We start from the raw sequence: 22,546 nt of genomic DNA, 5'->3' as shown, positions 1-22,546 counted from the left end.
GACCGATTCTAATTAGCTGTCCTACTTTGCGCTTGTTTAGAGGCACTTAAGTTTATTTCTACTTAACCCGTGACACCGAGCAACCGTTGCGGCAGTAACTTCTAAATGGAGCAATGCCGCGCGGATGCGCCACCGAATTTCCGGCGACGAACGTAACCGCCGTTTTTCACGGAACGTCGTCAATTAACACTTTGCGAACGGTTCTCAAAACGTGACGCATAAAGAAACGTGTATTGTTGATATGATATGATATCCACTCTCTTATCAGTTACTGTAAGACAAATAGAGTGACCGATGAGGATCAATAGAGACCTAGTTTTCAATTGAACTCCGATGATACAATCTATAATCTGTAAATCGTTGACTGACAAAGTACGGGTCAGAATAGATTGCTAATTTTTCTCGGAAGAAGTAGCAAAGAAATAGTTGTTCACCTTCGTTAGAGGCGGTTAGTGAACGTTTTTATCTCGAAGGTAAAGAGTTGCCCATCCAGACACCCGTTCGCGAAGGGTTAGAACACCAGTCACGGACTCGTTGAGTTCTCGCGACGCGAGCGGAATTCTTTCCCTCGATTCCGAGAAGTAACGCCGATCTTTGCCCGCAGAATGAAGAGATGATCGCGAGCCTACCGATACATAGCGGCGGCGGCGGCGGCAGCGGAGGGCTGAACAGCCGTGTGGGCCGCGGATTGGCCCTTCACAGGTCCAACTCCAGCTTGGAGCTTCCGCACAGTCCGGACCCAGCCTCTCGAGTGCCAGAAGCTCCCCTCAGAAGGGAGTATGGATCACACGGTGAGTAGAAACGAGCCAACAAACTCCACAAGCGTAGATTTTTTATAAAATTAGAAGACATCCTTCTTTGTATTAAAGTCTAAAAGGCGACTCGAGGGTGATGAAAATATCCCTTTAAAATTGGAGGGGATTATCGTTGAAATTGCCAGTCGTAAAATTATCATTTCATTTTGCACAAAGGAGATTTTTAACGAAAACATTCGTTCGCCGTTGACGAACCCTGGACTCGATCGTCGAGTTTATCGGTTGATTTCCGGTGGTTTCGCAGGGAGTATCGACGTAGTGGCGCAGTCCGTGACCGTCGGCGAGAACTTGTTCGCGATGCTTCAGGATCTGCGACCGTCGTCGTCGGATCAACGGAACTCGGTCGGCGTGGATTACCTGAGGCGCGTCTCCGACGGGCAGACAGTAGACGCGGACGAGGTCTGCGGTCCGACAGGTGGCTCGAGTCCCAAGCTGCGACTGAAATTAAATAGATTGTGGGGCGCGAAACCGCCCCGAGCGATGGAGGAAAGCTGCAGCAGCCCGGTGGTTTCGGCGGACGTGGAGGAGAGGCACAGACGACGGGCGTTCGCGCACTACGACTGTCAGTCGCTCACGGCGAACCTCGGTTACGCGGCCAAACTGAGGGGGATCCTGCTCGCCAGGAGGAGGAACACGGCCACCGGGGCCTCCGCTGCCAGCTCCTTCAGGGCGTCTACCCCCGACGAGACGCCCGAGGAAGACGCTGGCGACGGAAAAGGTACCTTTTTTACAGACGTTCTTCAACCCTTATAAATTCGACCTGAAATCAAATACGTCAGTTCTCAAAGAATATGTATATTTCGCTAGCTTTGATGATTCAGTCAAGTACAAATCGATTCAGATAGAGAAAATAATTCTTAGCATTGATATAATTGCATACATATTAGATGAGTATTGTCTAAACGTGTCTGAACGTTGAAAAAGTAAGAGGAATCCGTGAATCTAGCGTTAACGAGCGGACGTCGAGTGTTCGCTGGAAATGAATAGAAATTTTGTCGAATTTTGGCAAAGGCGCTGTTTTAGTAAGTCCTGTGACCCCTGGCGCGATTGTAGGTAACGAACTGTTGGAATCGTGCCCATTTTTCCGAAACGAGATCGGCGGCGAAGGAGAGCGAGAAGTGGGTCTGACTCGGTGCTCCCAAGGCAACGGAGTTCACAGACCGCCATTATCGTACGGTATCGCGGTTTTGGAGCCGGCGCCCGGCGAGACATTATGGAAGCACAGTTGTCCGATGCAGAAACGACCATTACCCATCGAGAGCGTCGACGAGGGCGCCCATTATTACAGGAGATACTTTCTCGGTGAGCCATCAAACGAAAACATCGAATACAAATATATTTCATACTTAATTGCGAGCTACGAGTATCGAGACCCTTAACTCAAACATCGTCAATATTTCTAAGATTCAACTCCAAGAAAAATTAAAAATAAAATTGTCTATGGCTCGTGGCTGTTAGAAATCGTAGAAAAGACATTTCTTAATAAAATCATAAAGCAACAAAGTGTCCTCCGCGTCGACGTGCACCAAGAGTTTCCGGCTATTCATTGAAGAGTATCGAGAGGATAGTTTGGCCGGAAACTTTTGTCGGTCACTGTATTCCTGTAGGTTTCTGCGCCCGCGACGCACCGTTAGTGGTAGCCTAAACGTTTCCAGGTCGAGAGCACCAAAACTGGTTCGGCATGGACGAGCAACTGGGTCCAGTCGCGATCAGCATTCGAAAAGACGTTAATCAATATAGGATAATCGTCCGCACCTCGGAGCTGTTGACGCTCCGCGGATCGGTGCCGGAAGAGGCCCTCGGGATCAGGCCCCAGGGCAATCGACTGCCCACCAGGGAACTTTTGGAACTGGTTGCCCCGGAAGTACAGCTTGGCTGTCTGAGGCTCGGCACTCCCGCCGCCGAGGAGGCTCTCGCTCGATTGGACGAGCAAGGACTCTCCAGCAGGTACAAGGTCGGTGTTCTCTACTGCAGATCCGGACAGAGGACCGAGGAGGAGATGTACAACAACCAACACGCTGGACCGGCCTTCCTCGAGTTCCTCGACGCTATCGGTGAGCATTCAATTCGACCACAGGCATGGACTTGCTCGAACAATTTTTGAAGCCTTTCCAAGATCAAGGATTCAAGGATCCTAGAATCTGAGACACGTACCTATCCTCTGAACGAAGAAAAGATTTCACTAAATTCCTGAAATCCATCATAAAATCGTTCGAACGAGTGCATCCCTGTTACCAGTACACCCGAAGCGCAATTACAAATCATTAAACGCGATTTATTCTCCCCTGGCGAGCGGAGAAATTTTTTTTATCGCGTGAAAGCGTGCGTCGAGAGTCGGCTGATATTACCTTGCACGATAGAATTGCATTTCGAAGTCTGCCAGTGTTTAACTCGATGCAATGTATTAGATTGTACTGTAATTAGCGAAATGGCTGAGAGGGGGGAGATTAATACGATTCGCGAAACGAAAGTAAAGAGTCTCGAGTTCCACGGAACGAGGAATCTCGCGGCGGAACGGTTCTTTCTCGCCGCGGTACTCGAGATAATTCTACGTTACACGACAGGCCAAAGAATAAGACTGCGAGGATTCGAAGGTTACAAGGCTGGCCTGGATACGAGAACCGACTCGACAGGTACCCACGCGGTCGCCGCTACGCACCGTGGAGCGGAAGTGACGTTTCACGTGTCGACGATGCTACCCTTTACGCCGAATAACAGGCAACAGCTGCTCAGGAAGAGGCACATCGGAAACGACATAGTCACGATAGTTTTCCAGGTAAGGAGACAATGGCTACGGCGATAATTTGCAATTAACCGGGATTGCATCCTGCCCGACCACCCGACACGTTCAAAACCTTCAAATCCGCGTTATAGAAAGCTGTATCGTTTTTATTTCGCGACAATCTCCGCTGTTATCTTTTGTATCAGGAAATAATTTTTTTACGACGCATCAAAAGATTTAGAATCAATGTACAATATTAATATTTACTGGACAATGGAACGGAAGAAGCGTAATTCCGTTTTATAAAATAGGAACCTGGCGCGTTACCGTTCAGCCCACGGAGGATACGCTCTCAGTTCCAACACGTGTTCATCGTGGTCAAAGCCATCAATCCGTGCTCGGATAATACTCAGTACAGCGTGGCCGTGTCCAGGAGCAAAGAAGTTCCTATTTTTGGACCTCCAGTTACCCCGGGCGCCATGTTCGCCAAGGGGAAAAACTTCGCCGACTTCATCCTGGCGAAAGTGATCAACGCAGAAAACGCAGCCCATAGGTAAATTAATCTTGATCTTGTAAACTTCGACGCTACTTGCAGCAATTTTATTCTTCGATGTTCACTCGTTCGTGGCCCCAAAATAGAGTTAAAAGTACCTACGGTTAAGTAGTTAATAATTCACGAAGCAAGTGTTGTCTCGCAGGTCGGAGAAGTTCGCCACGATGGCGACGAGGACGAGGCAAGAGTATTTGAAGGATCTCGCGACCAACTACTCCTCCACGTCCGTGGTCGACACTGGACAGAAATTTTGTAAGTGTAATAAGAAATATCGAAGATGGAAACGATATTTAACGGTGTTTGTCTTTTGGAACCAGCCATGCTGTCGTTCAGCAGCAAGAAGAAGGCGGCGGTGAGGCCGAGATTGTCCTGCGACGCGTCGCAACGTGGCGCGATTTGCTGGCAGGTGATCCTGGAGGACAGTAATCAGAACACGGATTGTTATCTAGGAATAAGCGTAGACACCGTCGTTCTTATCGAGGAACATTCCAGGCAGATTGTTTTCGTCACTCCGTGCGCGAGCGTACTCGGCTGGCACGCTCAAACGAACAGGTACCCTTTCATCTTCCTCCCTCGAGTACTCAAATCATTTGTTTACTGATATACAAATATTAATCCATGGTTACATTATTATTGCAACCCTTGAAATATATTTCAGTACTTTCTCTACTTTCGTTAAAACAGTTTCTAACCGCGATCCTTTAGTAAGATTCTTTTGAACGTAATTCTGGAAACTCTGACGCGTTTAATTGCAGCTTGCGACTGTACTATCATCAAGGAGAGTGTATTACGATCCACGTGCGCGGTGATTACGGAGAAAGGGACGAATTAATGGAAATCGTGGCTCGTCTGCGAGCCGTGACTCAAGGAGCACCGGCTACGGAACTGTCTCTGAAGAGAAACAGTTTGGGTCAGTTGGGTTTCCACGTTCAGCCGGATGGCGTGGTGACGCAGGTCGAGAGCATGGGACTGTCCTGGCAGGCGGGATTAAGACAGGGCTCAAGGCTCGTCGAAATTTGCAAAGTAGCCGTATCCACGTTGAGCCACGACCAGATGGTCGATCTGCTGAAGACCAGCGCCCAGGTCACGGTCACCGTCATACCACCGAACAACGACGGTAATCCTAGGAGGTAAACTCGCCCAAACGCTTCGTAGAATCTGCTAATATCTGGTCTGCGCAAAAATGGTTTCGAAAAAAAAATTAGAAGATTATATTAATTTATGGAAAATAATTTATTTGATGAATATGTTCCAATTCGTTTCGAGGAGTTTATTTTAATCGACATTTCTGTCGATAAATTTAACCGGTTCGCTTTTTCTTGTTTGAACAGAGGTTGCTCGCTGCAAAACTGTCAGTATTTGTCGAGCAACTACGAGGGGGACTACGAAAACGTAACCAGTCCTGATAACACGCCGAGTCAGCAAACAGCCATGTCTCATCAGAGGCGGTACGAGCGATCTTTCAGCCCGCCGAGATCGAGCAACAGTTCTGGCTACGGAACCGGATCTAGCTCCAGATCGTTCAACGATCCTCGCTTTCCCATGGAAGGAACGATGACCAGCAGCAGCAGTGGACACAGCAGCGCCGACGATCGCTGGTAAGAGAGCAATTTTATCATCTCTTCTCCGAATTCTCCTGTTAAATAAAATATAATAATTTTCCTCTGTAATCAATTTGTAATAGGCATTACACTCGACTCTCTTATAACATAGTGTATAAATTGCCATAGCACCTTCCATTTAGGTTTTGGATGTAATAAACAAGAAATTTCCTATCCTGAGTAAACAATAAATAAACCGCGAATACGTAGCGCGTGAAGATATAAGAAGCGGAATTTTTTGGACGCAGGTACGAGCTCCTGGAACCGCAGGACCAAGACAATGGTCATCGCGCCGACGGTACCCCGCCGCCGCCGCTTCCAGCGAGACAAAATTACCAAGTAGTGACGCCCAAGTCGTCCCAGAAAAAGGAGAAAGAGTCCCACTACGCCAGCAGCAAACAGTTTTCGGAGAACTCGAAGCACCACGGTCACGATCATTATACGAAGGACGGCAATTACGTGTCGTCGAAAACGATACAGGAGACGGCGAGGCACGAGAATTATCAGAGGCAGTTGGAGAACGCTCACCGGGCCCAGGACCACGTCGCCTCCAATTACGTGAAACTCCAGAAAGAGAAATACGAGATCAAGCAGGAGAATTTGTACGCGTCGCAGAGGGAGCTGCACAAGAACGACGGGCACCACGTCGGCCATCAGAAGCTCACCGCGTCTAATTCGCTTCCGTTGGCGCAGAACGCGTCCTACAGTCTTCCGAAATCGAACAGCAACAACAACCTGGGCAGATACAACGAGTACGAGCAGCCGAAGTACGAGTACGAGGCCGGCAAGCCCGATAGAAACTCGAAGTACGAGGAGGAGAAGGGCAAGTACGAGCAGGAACGGGCGCACGAGAAGAGAACGATGGGATACGAATACACGGAGGAGCTGTACGAGAGAAGGAACAGCAAGTACGACATGGACATCGCGAAGTACGAGCTGGAGTGTCAGCACGGCGAACGGAAGCACGCGGATGGAGAGCAAAATCGCGAGTCGATCAGGTACGAGATACCTCACGAGTTCAAGGTCGGCGAGAAGGTCACTTGCTTGAAGACCACCATGACGGAGAGGCCCGTTCCTCACAAGATAAACGTCGAGTACAGACAGACGAAAGATTTCGCCGCCAGTCTGCCGCCGGAAGTGCGGATCCCGGACGTGAACTGCCCGGAGACCACCGCTCTGCCCAGCGAGGACGAGCTGTCGAACGGTTCCGGAAGCGTGTCGCCCAGGCTGAGAAGAGCCAATAAGCATCGAGGCGGAAATCTCACTCCTTCCAGCGGCAGCTCGAGGAACCAGAGCCCCAGGCCGAAGCCGGGCGTACGGAACTCGCACAGGAACTCCGCGAACTTGACGTCCAGCACGCTGCAAGAGGACCTGATGAAGCTGATAAATCCTGATTACATAGCGGACGACGGCCAGATAACGAACAACAACGTTAACGTGAACGCGTTGATCAGCAATCAGAACTCCAACAAGATCAACAACAATTTGTTGGAGATACAGAACAGATGCAGGTCCAGGGAGAACCTGTGCGGCAGCAGCGCCAGCACGCTGACGGTTCTGTCGACGAACGGGCAAGAGAACGGAAACGGAAACGGATCGGAAGTGATCCTGACGATGGCCAGACCGGCCACGGTGATCTCAAACGCGAGCACCGCGTCCAGTCCGGCCCCAAGCGAAAACAAGATGTCCAAGGAAGAAAGGTAACTTAAAAGATTGATAGGCTTTGGTACCCGCTTGACTCGTTTAATGTTTATTGTCTCCGTTGTTGGTTGGTCCGATCTGACACCTTTTTATTTAGTCGTTTAAAATATATTTAAACTTGGAGGTATTATAACGAAAGTTAAAATGTTTCTTTGTATCGAACATAACGTGTGTCTTTGTTGCGTAGATATGCAATTTATGGATATATCCACAAGTAAGTGGCTCGTTTAATAGTTTCTTCTATGTTCTGTGTACTCGATTTTAACACAACTTTCTCATTATATTTAATTTCTAGCGTGCTTATTGATAGTTGAATAAACTTCCTAAAGGAGGAGTATCGTTAGTCGAGGAACGAAGTTTTTAGTTTTTTGTTATTGCACCAGAAGGATTTTGCCACTTTTGTATTTGGGTATGTGCCGTTTCCTTTCATAAGTTTTTAAAAGCACCTTCGACTTTTTTATGATACACTTTTATAGTTCACAAAATAGTATTAAGGTAAGTGTAAGAGTAGTTGGTCATCGAACACAGTTTTTTTTTTGGAAAACACCTCCCCCCTTTTGTATATCCAATAGTTCTACGTCTATTAAATGGCAGAAATAATATATCTGTCCACTGGCAACGAAAATGATAGACATGGACAAGTTAGGTGGTTCACCCTGTGTACTGGAAATCAGAGATGGGCAAAATTCTATTCCCACGAAAGAATTTTGCCCAGCTCTGCTGGAGAGCCGAGGAGAATGCCCCTGGATGGAATTGAGATTTAATGGTCGGAATTTTTGAAAAAGGTTATTTCACTATTGGTCACAGGTATTCGATTGAACGAGTAATAGCATTGTTGATCGCGAGTACGCGTTCTTTGAGGGGAAAACCGGATGTTGCGTCGTGAACGTCACTCAGGGGCATTTTTTATAGCTCCGTGGTGTACGTTTTGTGTAATTTCGTGTGCGTTCGCGTGTTTAGATTGTCGCCCCGCGTCACCAAACCTCCGCATTCGATTTCCAAAGCGCCCAGCAACTTGACCTCGATCAAAGACGCGAAAAATCATAACAACACGGACGTAGACTGTTGGCAGAACCACCACCATCACGTGGACGCTAGATCGAAGCAACATCCTCAGGAGTGGTCGGACGACAGGCTCATCGACGGGTGCAGTACCATCGCGTAAGTTCGTCGATCGGTGAAACAACAAACCTGGGCAATTTTGAAATAACGTTGTTTCAAACGTTTCTCGTTTTCGAGCGACAAGATCTATAAAATCGAGACCTCGTATCCCCATTAAATAATTTCATTCAGGAAATCTACTGTCATTCTTTTGTCTATCGCCTTATTTACACTGTGACTATACTTTATCGTATACTTAAGTCTGCATTTATGTTGACGTTAACATTAAGGAAACCAAACCGATCCATTCTCGATCGCAATTGAGATAGTCTTGCAACATCTTTAATTTTCCAAGCTGTCGACTATAAACATCTGTAAAGGCCTACTTTGAAAAATAGAAGTATCTTCTTAAATCAAATTTGCCTAGTTTGCATTTCAAAGGAAATTTACGCGTTGAAAAGTAGGTTTTTCTCGTTTCAGGAATTCCGTGTCGGACTTGCAGACGCACTTGTCTTCCTTGGAACTGAGGGTGGCCAGAGAGACACGACGAAGACTTTCCCTAGAAGACGAGGTGCGTCGTTTGCGAGACGAGAATCGACGCCTGCAAGACGAAAGTCACGCGGCCGCGCAACAGCTTCGACGCTTCACCGAATGGTTCTTTCAAACGATAGATCATCAGTAATTTCGTACCAATTTCGTGGCAATCGTTTCCGCGATTTTAATTCGAAAGTATTAGGGTGCCCCTGAAAACATCGAGCACTTTTCATATTTTTTTAAATTTGGTATTGCTAGGTTTCGAGCTGTAGTAATTACTTGAAAATGGTCAGTCTCAGTCTTTGCGTTCTAATCATCGAGCTCGAATAACGATTTTCATTTGTTTATATTCCACGTCAAATACGCTATAGACTAAAGTCACGAACCGCGATGTCCGCTAGCCGATAGAAGTATTTTTGGTGACTCGGTGAACGGTGTTTAAACGCGAAAAAGTTTTAGAACGCATCGTTTCCATAATTATTTTGGTTCCCTGGTTACGATCGTTGATATCTTTCGTTCGACGTATTTTATTCGATCGTGTTCCGGCACGGTCGCCTCGTAAGAGCAGTATTAGTTCCGCGTTTCCACGAACGTCGTCCACGTAGAGATTAAGACGCGAATCGACGACAATTCGCGCGATTCGAACCGGAATAAGGTGTACACGCAACGTACTGTTTACGATGTCGGGCGGTAGGGATGCTCTGCCGACATTTTGTACCATAGATTTTACTCTTCGATAGTTGTTAAGCGTTCCAGTGTAAGGTTACCACCTTTATGCTCTGTTCAGACATTATTTTCCAACGATCCAGAGAGAGATACCTGTAGATTCGACGGAACGTGCAGCCGTTACCCGTTCGAAGGCAATCGTTGTTTTGTTAACGACGCGTAAAACGGCGATTACGAACGACGTCTTACTTCGATATGACCAAATATTACTAGTTGTCTAAGAATTAATTTCGACTCATCTCTGTAATTTATTACGTGTTTTGTATAATCGTTCAGGGTATTGTCGGTCGAACCGGATGGGGAACATTTTCGTACGCGTTAAGAGGACGGAAAAAATGATGAAAAAGAAAGAAAAAAAAGTACATTCCACCGCGCACGAGACCGCGTTTGTTAGATCGGTTCGACGCCTCGATCGTCCGTCACGAGGCTTCTGTTTATTATTCGCAATAAGCGTTCCGAACTTTACGAGTTACGAAAACGTTTGTCGAGAAAAGTCTGTAAGTTGAGAAATAAAAGGAACTGAAAAATGCATACACGGGAGTTGGGTGGACGTTCATTTCTCGTCGGTGACGTTGAGTCGCGACGAGAGGACGCTCTGGATGAAAGGTGGGTGTTGAAATGATCGTACGGTACCACGGGATAGAATAAAATAGTTTATTGTAATCCACAGAAAAGAAAAAACAAGACATTTCCATGACGCCTGATGACTCACTATTATGTTTGTCGATTTTAACAATAGCTGCGATTACACCCTCTTTCCTGTTTCGAGACCAACGGAAACGCGCATTCGTGTATCATGTCAGAACGTCGAGGTGAACAATACAGAGTATTCCCATGAGTAATATACCGTGTAATTGTACAGGAGAATTCATTTACGACAATTCGCCATTTTGTTTTTTAATTTTCTTAAATATCGCGTAACAGATTCTGTATTTATATATCTATCTATATAATATATATATATATATATATAATATGTACGTATGTGTAATGTATATCGGAATACCCGTCATAACGGAGAAAAGAACCTGGGACCGCTCTCACACAATACTTAACACACCGCGAGTAGGTGCAACGATCGTTACAAATCGCAATTGATCTTGCATCTCGGTGTTCCGTGGCCGCGAATCCTTCGTTTCGTTCACGAAGTTACAGTTGTCGTCGTGGCAACCGAGCACGAGCAAAATATCGTTTCGAAATCTCGCCAAGTTACGATTTAATAAATGTTTCATTCGATTAATAGGCTTGTAACAATACGTAAACCTCGAGGGTGTTGAACTTGGCGGCCCTCGATCCAGCCGTGTCCCCTTCCTCTCCTTTCCTGTTCCACGCAAGCGTACAACTACCCCCCACTACGCCTGCTCGGTAGTGTTGGGACGTAGGCGCGCTGAACAGCTGATTAGTGCGGATCCCGATGGTGGGAGAAGCGGTTCGCTGGGAATTGGACCCTCGTCGTTCTCGGTAAGTTAGCTCTCAGACAAAAGGTAAAATAGGGTCGTGAATAAAATACGTAAATCCGATAATAACAAACTAATGTTGGAAAACGATATTTTGCTCGGTCCCCGCAACACGCACTAAAAGGAGATACAAAGAATGCGTAATGAACGTTGAAATTTTTATCTAGATAAGAATTCATGCCCATCTCTGACGAAACTTTTACTCGAATAATAGAACACTGAATTTATTTATTTATTCGTTCATTGCGAAACATTCTATAATCCTAATTTTCAGTCGACTAACGACGGACAAAGGGTTCACCTTTCGTTCGAAATTTGCATTTATAATAGATTGTTTGCCATAACGTATCACCGGGACCATTTATACGGTTCGTTCGCTTCTTAAGTACATGAGACAGGTACGCTACCGAATTAAGTATGCCCTGTGGAAGATAAGGGGTCATGAACTTTCAGAACATTGTCTTAAATTTAAATCTAGATCGAGCTAATATTCTTATAAAATACAAAATGTATTACATAAAATACTTTTAAATCAATTTGATCAAAATAGTTATAACAAAAGTATACCGTAGACATATGATTCTAAATTACAAGGTAAATTTAAAATTTGAAAACTTATCTCAGAAACCTCTTACTCGATTACTTCGAAAAGCTTATCGATCTTGGACAAATGAATATTTTTCGAAGACATTCCTTTGCTCCTGTGAAACACGCTGAATAAATCTCGAGAGAAAGGCAAAACGTTCCACAAAAAAGAAAAAAATAGAAACAGCGTGTACTACGAGAAAATTAGCAGCGAAGTGCAAAGAAAATGACCACGTTATTATGGCACGGAAAGCGAAGGGGTCGCTTTACAGAGGCTTATAATGAAATTACATCTCGTTAATATGCAGAGCAATTTCGGCGGAAAAGCTATACTCGAGGAACCTACAGAATAGGGCTGGGACCATTCGAATAAGTATAAACGTGGTTCTAATACCTTTTCTGGTCTTCCAATGATCAAAAGAAAATACGAGAAAAAAAAAACATGTATCAGGCCTGGGTTTGTTTGAAATGAAAATGAGAAATAAGTGTTTGTAATAACATTTCAGTGTTTTATTTCCAGCAATTTTATTTGGAAATAATTGATATATCGATTTATTTGAAATAATAGGTATTACAAATAGTGATCCATTACTTGGAATAACAGATATTTCAAATAGGTTTTGAAATAACAATGTTATAGTTTACATAATGAATAAATATTTATTCGCCTATATAAAGATTTATTCGTCGTTTGCAAATAGAAAGTTTTTTTTTTCTTAACGATGCGTATAACATTTTCGTTATAGTTTTTAGTCGCAGAGTATGCTTAGCAAAGTTTTGTGTACCTGTCGGGCCACCCTGTATATTTGTGATTTACATAAATCATTACCACATTGTGTAATTTAATGTTGTAAATACGTATGACGAACGATGAACATACAAAACATCGGTAAAGTATATATTTGTTATTCTAATTTCTTTTTCTTATTCGAATCGTCGTTATTTTAACATTATAACGACGACTGAAAATTTGTAAATTTCACCTATTGATAGATCTTGTAACACGTCGATTATTTCCAAGAGTATTTCATTATTTCAAATATACAATTATTATTTTCAAGGTTATCTTGTGAAATAAAGTAATGTAATTGCAGGGATCGAAGGAATTATGCAACTTTATCGAAAGGCTCCGTTGAAATTGAACTTTTGTTAAAATTTTTAGAGATTCTTAACGTAAACTACAACAGATATTTGTTTAGTTCCATCAGAATTGATAAATAAATAAAAATTACTGGTTTTTTCGATCCCTGCGTAATTGCATTTCGAAAATGAAACAACTGTGAAGTAGGATAGCATGCTATTTGAAATAGTGTTTCAAATGGCATTATTTGAAGAGTGCCTAGGTCTGTTATATGTACATGCGAGAGAAACCTTGGACTGAATGTTGGAAAGTTTTTTGAAAAATATAATTTTTTAAAGAATTATGAACAACGATAAAACATTCTTTTGTATATTAATACTTTTCCGAATGTAAATATATTACTATCAATGCGTTGTTACATACTAAAATATTCAAACATTGGTAAGCTATATGATATCGGTGAATATAACTAACTGTAATCTGTTTAATAATTAACGCTTATGATTACCTTGTAATAAAGCCGGTAATTAATGCTTATAATTACCGAGTAATCAGTCATCATGATTAGTAAATAGCACAAATAATCAAAGCGAATGTAATCGTCGTACATGATTATCTCATAGATTACATTTACGATTATCATTGAATCGATAAGATTATGATAAAAAATAGAAGCTGGAGTAATCATTCATTGAACGACTCTCGTTACGATTAAAAATTGATAAGTTAATAATAAAAAAAAGCTAGGAGAAGTTAAAGTAATCTTTCATTGAATGATTACTCTTGATTACAAATTGAACTCGATTAGTTAATAATATAAAAAAAAAAACAAACTAAAAAAAGCTAAAGGAATCCTTTATCGATTGGTTACAAATTGATGACTCGCAGATTACGGGGTGTAGTTCACGATTACCAATTAATCTCGGGGGATGAATAATTGACCAATGATCATTACTATCATAATTACTTTTATTAATCGATTACAAAAGTAATCACGAAGTAATCAATTACTGCCCAACTTTTGCGGACTAGCTACAATGAAACGCTGACAATAACTCGGATCACAGAGGGTTCAATGAAAATTAAATTTAAAAAAGTACGATCTACAGCGGAACCTCCATTGTGAGAACGTTCGAGCATCCCTCTTTGAATGATTCTTTCGCGACAAATCGATTAATCAAATTGCATCCCCTTCGATCCCTCTCGTTGTTGAATTAACCAATGATAGAAAAATTAATTTCACAATTTTCCAATTTTATTTGTTAGTTCGAGCAATGGAGGCTATGCTATACCTAAAGAACTTGATTCACAGTCTACGTCATGCCACAAACACCACGAACACTCGGACGCTCGATCGGTGCAGAAAATGCTCGAGTACACGCAAAGCGTCCGAGTGTCCGAAATACAGAGAAATTCGATAAGTGATCCCAGCCCTACTCCACAACTATTTATCGAGTTTAGCGCGCACCGTTGACGAGCCGCTGAGAAACTTATGGCTTCGGGAGGGTGTCGAGGTCCGTGGAGCGAAAGTCAGGGAAGAAGTTCATCAAACCGCTTTACCAATACGAAGCAGAAGAACGATATTCGTTCGTGTTCGTTCATGGGGAGGCGCGTGGAAAACCGGACAGAGACGGAGGTTAATGCAACGTGCGTACAAGGGTTTCGGTTCCATTTACTTTGTTCCAAACGGGAATCGAAACTGAACGACGCCACCGGAAAAACTAAGTCGAACGAGGACCACAAAACGATCGATGGAAACATTCTGATACGCATTCAGCGTCGAACACAGATTTCGATCGGGGATGGCAGAATGATCTTGCAATGAACTAGGAATTTCCAGCAATCTTTAGTTCCTGAAAGGACTTGAGAATCCACGGTTTGAGAGACACTGTGCAAACGTGTATTTGATAATAAACGTACAGCAATTTCTTTCACTATGTCACTGTGGCTCTGGGCTGAACTGTAACGTGCCAAAATGGAGGCAAGCAATGTTTGCATTGTGCTTAAATTCCTTAAAATATTCTGTAAATTCGAAAGCTTCCTACGAGCGTGTAACATTTTTAATGTGATGAAATTGAATGAATAGCAATCGAAAGAAACAGATGCTGCGGCAGCTGGCAAAAAGTACCGTTAGGCGGGTCCTTTGGAAGGTCGTTCAGTATACCTGGCGCATTATATCGAACAATACTATGTTATACTGTCGTAGTATCGATCATCAGCGGCCTTAAAAACCTTTAAGGTTACTGTTTTCAGAAAGATTTTTGTATAATTTATCAATGTTTTGGGAATTCAGTCGGCCATATTGGATGGCTGAGTGGCCCCTCAGAGTAAATAATTTAACTTTGTGAGAATGTGTGGCACAGTGAAAGAAAGAACTGCATGGCTTATCAAGATACATGTATTTTGCCAATCCCTGCATCGAACACTTGTTCGACCATTCCCCAATTAATATCGATTCTCTTCCTGCGTTTCTGCACAGCTTTCCCGAATTCTCTCGTCAATCGCGTTGGATCGCGTATGGACAACCAAGAGTTCACGAAACCAACGTTTCGTGGACGATTCTGGTCTCCGTTTCGTTTCTTTGCATCCGAGCACGCACGATGATCGCAGTCGTGGCGCCGAAACGGGTGCCGCAAACTTTTTGATCCCTAAACGCTCGATTATTACGAATAATAATTAATACCGGAGAGTACACACCTCTGCGCCCCATAGCTAATACAAAAATACTGTTCTGTTGCACCATTTCTTTTCCTACTATTCCTATTATTATGCATAATAATCCCTGTAGTCTTTAAAACGCTCCTTTATCTTTAGCTGTTAAGGAAAGAATGAAAGAAAATACTGAATACGGCGTGTGAAAACGAAAAGAAAAAATTATGATAAAAGTGAAGGAGTCCGGGGGGCTGAAAGTGACAGAGTTCGACGCTGCTAACAGCGACTGTAGTTTTCCAATTTTACAAACGATTTTTAATTGGAGACTTCGTTGAGATTACGATATAATTTTCAACCCCTAACAGGTCCTCGTTTGTATTTCTTTTCCCATTCATTAGGAAACACACACAGAAACATTTTACAATAATTGAGGATAAAATGAAAAAGATAAAGAAGTCACGAAATTGCGTTCCTGTTTGGAAAATATATTTCCCGGGTACGGTTAAAAGTCAGCTCTCCTCGTACCTGTACGAGCGTGCGAGGACTACGTATACTCGTAACGCGCGCACGTTACCCTCCTTTTCATCTTTTTTTTCTTTTTTCTCTCCTCTCCTCTCTCGCGATTCCGTTCGATCATCCGCGGACTCCGTAACGTGCCCACATATCATCCAACAGAGCAAGACGCGACATTTTCTGCGGAAAAATCTCGAATAGAATACCCGGTCATGATATGCGAACGACCACGGACTGACGGACTATTTCCATTATTATTATTATTATAATTATTATTTTTTTTGTTCTCTTTTTCGTCACACGTTTCCCTTTTTCCTCCGATTTCCCATATGCTCATTGTTCTCCCGTTTCTTCCCGTCTCTCTTTTTTTTTTTATTGTTTTCTTTTATTTCTATAGTCGTTTAATTAATTATAATCGGGCACCGGCGCGAAACAACGCCGTGCCGTGTTCGTTAATCGCTACGATTATTAATTGTATAATTATATATATATATATTTATATATAGTATATATTCAGCATCACAGTAAGATAGCGCCCTTCATTATCAAGTGATCGTCGATCAGCTCGGACCATTATTTTTTCTTTTTTTTTTCTTAATATTCATTCCTGTCAACAACATACTCTATACAACAAACCCGTCTAAACATTGTCGGATAATTTTCTCTGCGGCATCGACGTTGGATGCCGCTATTTACGTACATGATTGGTATATCTTGTTCGCGAGTGTACGCGGGAGTAATTAAAACCAGGCGGACCCCTTTTGAGAAACAAAACGGCACGAAAGAAGGTACAGCGCCCGATCAAAACTCGCGTCGTATCGACAAATTTCGTGAAATACTGTCACCGGGTGAAATAATTTAAAAAAGAAAAAGAAAAAAAAATAATAGATTAAAAGACAAGTCGTAAACGAACGCGCGAGAAGCTTCTGCGAACGGATACGTGTATATACAGGGTGTTCGGCCACCTCTAGCAAAAATTTTAATGAGCGATAGTAGAGGCCAAAATAAGACGAAAATCAAGAATACTAATTTGTTGATGGAAGCTTCGTTAAATAGTTATTAACAATTAAATTCAAAAATTTCAAATCGTTCTGGAAAAATTATTTTCGGTTGCGGGGGTCAACTACAATCATTTTTGGTGAGTACACATACCTCCGAAATCCTATCTATTTTCGAGAAAAAAAATCGAGTAGGTGCTGAAATTTTTCGGCGAAAAAAAATTTTTCAAATCGTTCTAAAAAAATTATTTCCGGTTGCGGGGATCAATTACAATCATTTTTTATCATTACACATACCTCCGAAATCGTACGCACTTTCGAGAAAAAAATTCCTTACTGAAAACCCAATTAGGTGCCTAAATTTTTCAACGGAGAAAAAAAATTGCAAATCGTTGTGGAAAAATTATTTTCGGTTGCGGGGGTCAATTACAATCAGTTTTTGTCATTAGACATACCCACGAAATCCTGCTCACTTTCGAGAAAAAAAATAGAGAAGGTGTGAAATTATTCGAGAAAATTAAAAAATTGCAAATCGTTGTGGAAAAATTATTTTCGGTTGTAGGGTTCAATTACAGTCATTTTTGGTGAATAGACATACCCCCGAAATCTTGCGCATTTTCGAGAAAAATATTCAGTAAGGGCGGCACTTTAAACGTTAATAACTTTTTAACGAAGCTTCCATCAACAAATTGGTATTCTTGATTTTTGTCTTATTTTGGTCTCTACTATCGCTCATTAAAATTTTTGCTAGAGGTGGCCGAACACCCTGTATAAAAGGATCAGCGACAGTCCTCTGGCTTGGATTCGAACGAGTAACGCAACCCCGCGATACGTAACACACGTAAAAGGGAAGAAACTATTTTATTTTGTACGTACTTCGTTACACGACGCCCGCGCAGCAAAAAAAATCATCGAGGAACTTGGGCACGCAAGCGGTTACAACTTCGTTTATGTGATATTCCATTATCCCGCGACCGAATTTTTTAGCCAGCTCTAAACGCATTCCCGTTTCCATACTGTGACACACGATAGACGAAAAATTTGTCAAAGACTGCGTGGGAGGGGGTGTACTACCATTTCGGCGGACTGTCCTACGGTTCGTTTCCGATGATCTATCTATAAAGTAGCGAAAGAATGAGTCCTAGAAATAGATTACTTACAATTACTCTGAAAATAAATAGTTTATAAAAATAAGCGAGCATTTTATGCTTAAAATACCTTAGGTAAAAACTTAATTAGTTTGCACCACATACGGAGTGGAATGTGTGGTCTCCCCTTACTAGATCGTAAAAAGCGTAATTCTAACAAAAAGTTTCAACTACCGTGTAAAAAACATTAACGACAACATTGTCAATCGTAATTATTCGTAGTGCGACAGCTCGATAAAAAACACGTGGGTCAATAAATAAGAGTGCAACAAGAGATTAGAAATAGGATAATGGACGCGATCGATAGTGATCGATTCGTCGATAATCGTCGTTACTCGCAGAATAAATAACTGTGCTGAAAAAAACCTGCTCTCTCCTTTCCCCTCTTTCTCTCTCTCTCTCTCCCCCGTGAAGATTATAGATTAGGTACATTGTTCGATTCATCGCCGTCTCTTCTCTTTCATTAACCCCCAACCCATCCCTCCCCCCCCAACCCAATAATTCACAGCTCTACACACTGTGGAAGAAAGATGACATTTACACGCAAATGTATCTTCGTCGTGAAAAATACGTAAACGCAAGCACTCACGATTTCGACGTTTAACTTAAAACCGAGAAAACTTTTTTGTACTTTTCTACAAACTTGTTCGTATCTATTTTACCTATATCTAAACAGGGACGGGCACGTTCGAATGATTTTACAAATGAAATACATCGAAAATACTGAATGCATTCATTCCAGTACTCGGAGTGACGAACAACCTGACGCATTGTATTCTGTGGTGATCAAACAACAACGTTTGCATTTTCCATTCGTTCCCGTTGTCGAGTATCAAATACTCGTGTGAATTCCACTCGACGTATTCGGTATCTGATCAGTAAGGAATTCACATATGATATTTCAGGTCGTGTCCGTATATTATTAGCATACTGTTTGCTCTCGAGTGTTTCTTCGTAAACGAATAAATAAATTCAAAATAAAATACATCTTTTAGATACTCTTTTTAGAAACTTAGATACTATAGAAATTATATAGAAACGTATAATCTCTAGTAATTTTTAAGATATTTACAAATTAAATTATTTATGAACGATTTGTAAATGTACGCATTATTATCATTATTTTATAAATTTCAGATAAATTCATCATCTTTTATAAATATTTACGAACTACTTACAATTAAAGAAAATAGATTTACGTTGATAATTTTCGCATTCAAAAACTAATAATGAAATAAATAAATGAAATTAGTAAATTTATAAACGAATGTAAAACCGACGGAGTTTATAAATTTATAAATTTCGTCCGAAATAAATAAATAAATTAAATTTGTAAATATATACAAAATTTAAAGAGCAAACGTCATCGTACGCCTCTACGCGCACTTGTCTCGTTTAAAATATACCGGATATTAATACCGAATAAAATATTTTTATAAAATACCCTGCGTATTCTGTGTCCGACGACGAGGTCGAATAAAAGTGTTCCGTGCATCGGCTACCGAATAAAATTCACGAATACCTTCAAGCATTTTGACTACGGAACAGAATACAAGTGGACGAGGTATTCGTCGTTCGAATATTTTTCTTTTAAATACATTTTGCCCGTTCCTGTATCTAAACGACGACGCGTCCCGCGGTTTCCGCGCGAACGTGTTTCGCGATGACTCGCGTAACGATCGATCGATCGAATCGTCGCGAAGAACGATACGCGCGGGGCGCGGGGGGTTCAAAAACGAAACGGCACAAAATTCATCACCATCGCCCCAGCTTCCCCGCGATCGTTGCCGCGTAGAAGCTTGGATCGGGGAATTCACTCGAACAGAAAGAAACCGTGAGCGAAGACTGAGATTCTAACGATATATGGAAACCATTTCCATACGTTCGCGTACGCGCGCCACCGATAGAAATAAATCTAGTGGCACTGTTTCAATACTTCACGATACCGAAACGGCGGTCGATGATCTTATACTATTCCCGACGCGTCCTCTTTGGACGCTGACTGACTCCAACGTCGTCGCTGCCGCGCGACTTCTTACCGATTTGTACCTGACTCTGCGCGGTCAGCTGCAACGAGATCGCGTGCGTGTTCAGCTTCTCGGCCAGCAACAGGTCCTTCAGACCCTTCATCTTCTGACTGTACAACGTTATCCTTGGCCTCTCGTTCTCGGAATCAGTCTCTACCTCGGGATCAAGGTTCTCCTGAGATGTGGAAGGTGCAGGCGGCAGAGCGTCGTCCGGCGGAGCGACGAACGGTTCTCCGCCGCCTTGCAAGAGGTAATCTCTGTTAAGTATTTTCTCGCTGCACGCCGCGGTCAAGGCTTGAATACTAGGATGCATCGGGGCTGGATTAGAAGGTACTTTCGACTCTAAGCTTTTGATCAAATCGCGTGCCGTGTTGCCCCTCTCCTTCGTCTTACAATAATTGTTGTTGTTGTTGTTCAATGTTTCTTCCGGGCTGGTCTCCCTCTTCTGCGCCCTCTCCTCCTCCTGTTTCGCCTCCACGTCGTAACACTCTATAATGACCTGAGCGCGAATACCGGCGTCGAACTTCGAGATTGTGTTCACCAAAGGTCGAGCCCATCCTATGTGCAGTACCGGTGTATTCGCGCCCTCTTCCCACTGGCATATTCCGTCGTAGAACCTCAACAGGTACGCGAAACATCGCGGTTGTCGTAACAGACGCTCGTCCGCTCGCACTGTGTGCGGTATCAACTCGTTTGCTATTTCCAACAGTTCCTTATATATTTCTCCGTCGTCCCTCGAATAGTCGTACCTGTAGTGCGTTAGTAACGGAATAAATAGAAGAATAACGATAACAGGCTGTTTCGTTTCCCGTCGGTCTACTTACTTTCTTAAAACGTCTGCCGCGTCTGCCCACGACGACAACGCGTTCGCGTGCAGTCCGTGTCTGTACAAATAACCGCCTTGATAGGTATAAGGATATACATGGGCATTCCCGTAATACTTTCTCGCTGTTCGTATGGCTTCCTGAAAAGACGAAATCGCGTGACAAAATGCCGATACGTGCAACTGCACGACGCTACAATGGTAAACGTTTGCATACGTACCTGAAACAGGTCAATGGCTGGAGGTCTACCTGGAGTAGGCGCAGCCTCCTCGAGATCTCCCAGATTACCCAGAGCCATAGGATACTTTGCCAGATGACCCAAATCGTATAACAACCATAATAGTTCCTGCTGGAGCAGAGCCACTTCTGCTGCATCAGCAGTCGCGCTTAAACTAGGATTAATAGCCGATACTATGGTAGCAACTTCCATAGCCCTGGAGCATACAACTGCCTGTCCATTCACGTACAACCAGGATCTTGAAGCCACACCAGGCTCGACCGGTTGTCCACGTTTATCTTCATTTCCCTTTCCTAATAAAACAGTTTCATTTTCTTATTTGTTCCATCAATTTACAAGGGTAAAAATATTATTTGCATATAAATGGGTCTGAAATTATTGTTTTACTTGCTGTGTACCAAGGGAATTACATACCATGCCATGTAACCTCTGCTGTTTCTGTTCCATCCTCTCCATATACCACCCAGGCATGGTCCTCAGACATAGCAAGATGCACATCCTTAAATCCCAACACCTGACAACCGGCAACCACGGCAAACGCCACCCCGAAACAATCCAGTTTATTCGCTGTGAGGTAGCTATAGAGGCTTTGCAAATGCGCGCGATCTTTATAGTAGCTTCTAGTGAGAGAATTCCATATCACGTCCGAGACCTTTTTTACGAGTTCTCTGGTCGCGTATTTGGTGTCGTAAACCGTGAGATCGACCGCTCCCTTGATCACGGCGTGGAACTTGGTGTAAAGTGCCTCCGCGATGTGAAACTCGACCGCCGGCAATTTCAGCTCGTCGTAAACAGTGGCTTCCTGCGACGCAAAAGTTCGATTGCAGGTTAGGGAATTCTCGACCGCGCCGACGAGAATCGAGAGCAAAGCCAGATCCGGCTCCGAGCTGTTTTCCAGCTGGTTCTGGAAAATCTGCACGATGGAGGAGATGCTCTGTATAGGAAACAGAGCCTTGTCCTCGTCTCGAAAACCCGCCATGTCGCAACTGGCAGACTGCACGCACGAGATCGAGATCTTCGTTCAAACCACGAGTGTCATCCTATTTCGTGTTTATCTTGACAGAAACCTTTGGCGAATTCGTGTGATCCGTTCGGTTTCCTCCTCGTTGACTAACGACGCACGCTAGTCGGTGTCGATTTTCTCGTTCTCGACGCGAAACTCTCACATTTCCGCACCACAAAACGAACCACAACCGCGTATCAGCCAGCGGCGCGCCGCCACTAGGACCGTTTCCATTGAGTTTTGCGTTCGTACGTTCTATACGACAAA

General features: G+C 43.1%; 2 protein-coding genes across 5 annotated transcripts in view; one reads left to right on the top strand and one right to left on the bottom strand.

The window, feature by feature from the left end:
• LOC122394734 (signal-induced proliferation-associated 1-like protein 2) overlaps positions 1-10,263 on the top strand; it is a 48,962-nt gene extending 38,699 nt beyond the window's left edge. Inside the window, exons 2-14 of one of the 4 annotated variants that reach the window (XM_043408734.1) lie at positions 605-791; positions 1,060-1,533; positions 1,869-2,117; positions 2,471-2,869; positions 3,380-3,591; positions 3,849-4,090; positions 4,236-4,342; positions 4,408-4,642; positions 4,846-5,220; positions 5,422-5,688; positions 5,940-7,391; positions 8,353-8,553; positions 8,974-10,263. In XM_043408734.1, the coding sequence (XP_043264669.1) occupies positions 614-791; positions 1,060-1,533; positions 1,869-2,117; positions 2,471-2,869; positions 3,380-3,591; positions 3,849-4,090; positions 4,236-4,342; positions 4,408-4,642; positions 4,846-5,220; positions 5,422-5,688; positions 5,940-7,391; positions 8,353-8,553; positions 8,974-9,175 (4,593 nt within the window). In that variant the 5' untranslated portion in view covers positions 605-613 and the 3' untranslated portion in view covers positions 9,176-10,263. Of the gene's footprint in view, positions 1-604; positions 792-1,059; positions 1,534-1,826; positions 2,118-2,470; positions 2,870-3,379; positions 3,592-3,848; positions 4,091-4,235; positions 4,343-4,407; positions 4,643-4,845; positions 5,221-5,421; positions 5,689-5,939; positions 7,392-8,352; positions 8,554-8,973 lie in introns of all 4 variants that reach the window. The other 3 variants (XM_043404264.1, XM_043396040.1, XM_043409584.1) reach the window with 3 other exon arrangements.
• A 9,354-nt stretch (positions 10,264-19,617) lies between these two features.
• On the bottom strand, positions 19,618-22,485 carry LOC122404862 (menin). The gene is made up of 4 exons (XM_043409176.1): positions 21,691-22,485; positions 21,259-21,569; positions 21,039-21,178; positions 19,618-20,963 (listed from the first exon to the last, which is right to left on the bottom strand). The coding sequence occupies exons 1-4, from the start codon at positions 22,253-22,255 to the stop codon at positions 20,159-20,161; spliced, it is 1,821 nt and encodes a 606-aa protein (XP_043265111.1). The 5' UTR covers positions 22,256-22,485; the 3' UTR covers positions 19,618-20,158.
• Positions 22,486-22,546: the final 61 nt, after the last annotated feature.

The sequence above is a fragment of the Colletes gigas genome, unplaced genomic scaffold (genome assembly GCF_013123115.1).
Source record: "Colletes gigas isolate AHSC1104 unplaced genomic scaffold, ASM1312311v1 Colletes_gigas_Sc00001, whole genome shotgun sequence".
In the NCBI taxonomy this organism is placed as follows: domain Eukaryota; kingdom Metazoa; phylum Arthropoda; class Insecta; order Hymenoptera; family Colletidae; genus Colletes; species Colletes gigas.
This window is presented reverse-complemented; position numbering and strand designations above follow the sequence as displayed.

What these genes read in the sequence shown, in the direction of transcription:
- LOC122404862 (XM_043409176.1), bottom strand. Translation starts at nt 22,255, where the DNA reads ATGGCGGGTTTTCGAGACGAGGACAAGGCTCTGTTTCCTATACAGAGC. An exon ending in AGCAGAGGTTACATGGCATG is followed by an intron (nt 21,570 to 21,690) that starts GTATGTAATTCC and finishes CTGTTTTATTAG; the next exon opens with GAAAGGGAAATGAAGATAAA. An exon ending in CAGCCATTGACCTGTTTCAG is followed by an intron (nt 21,179 to 21,258) that starts GTACGTATGCAA and finishes TCGTCTTTTCAG; the next exon opens with GAAGCCATACGAACAGCGAG.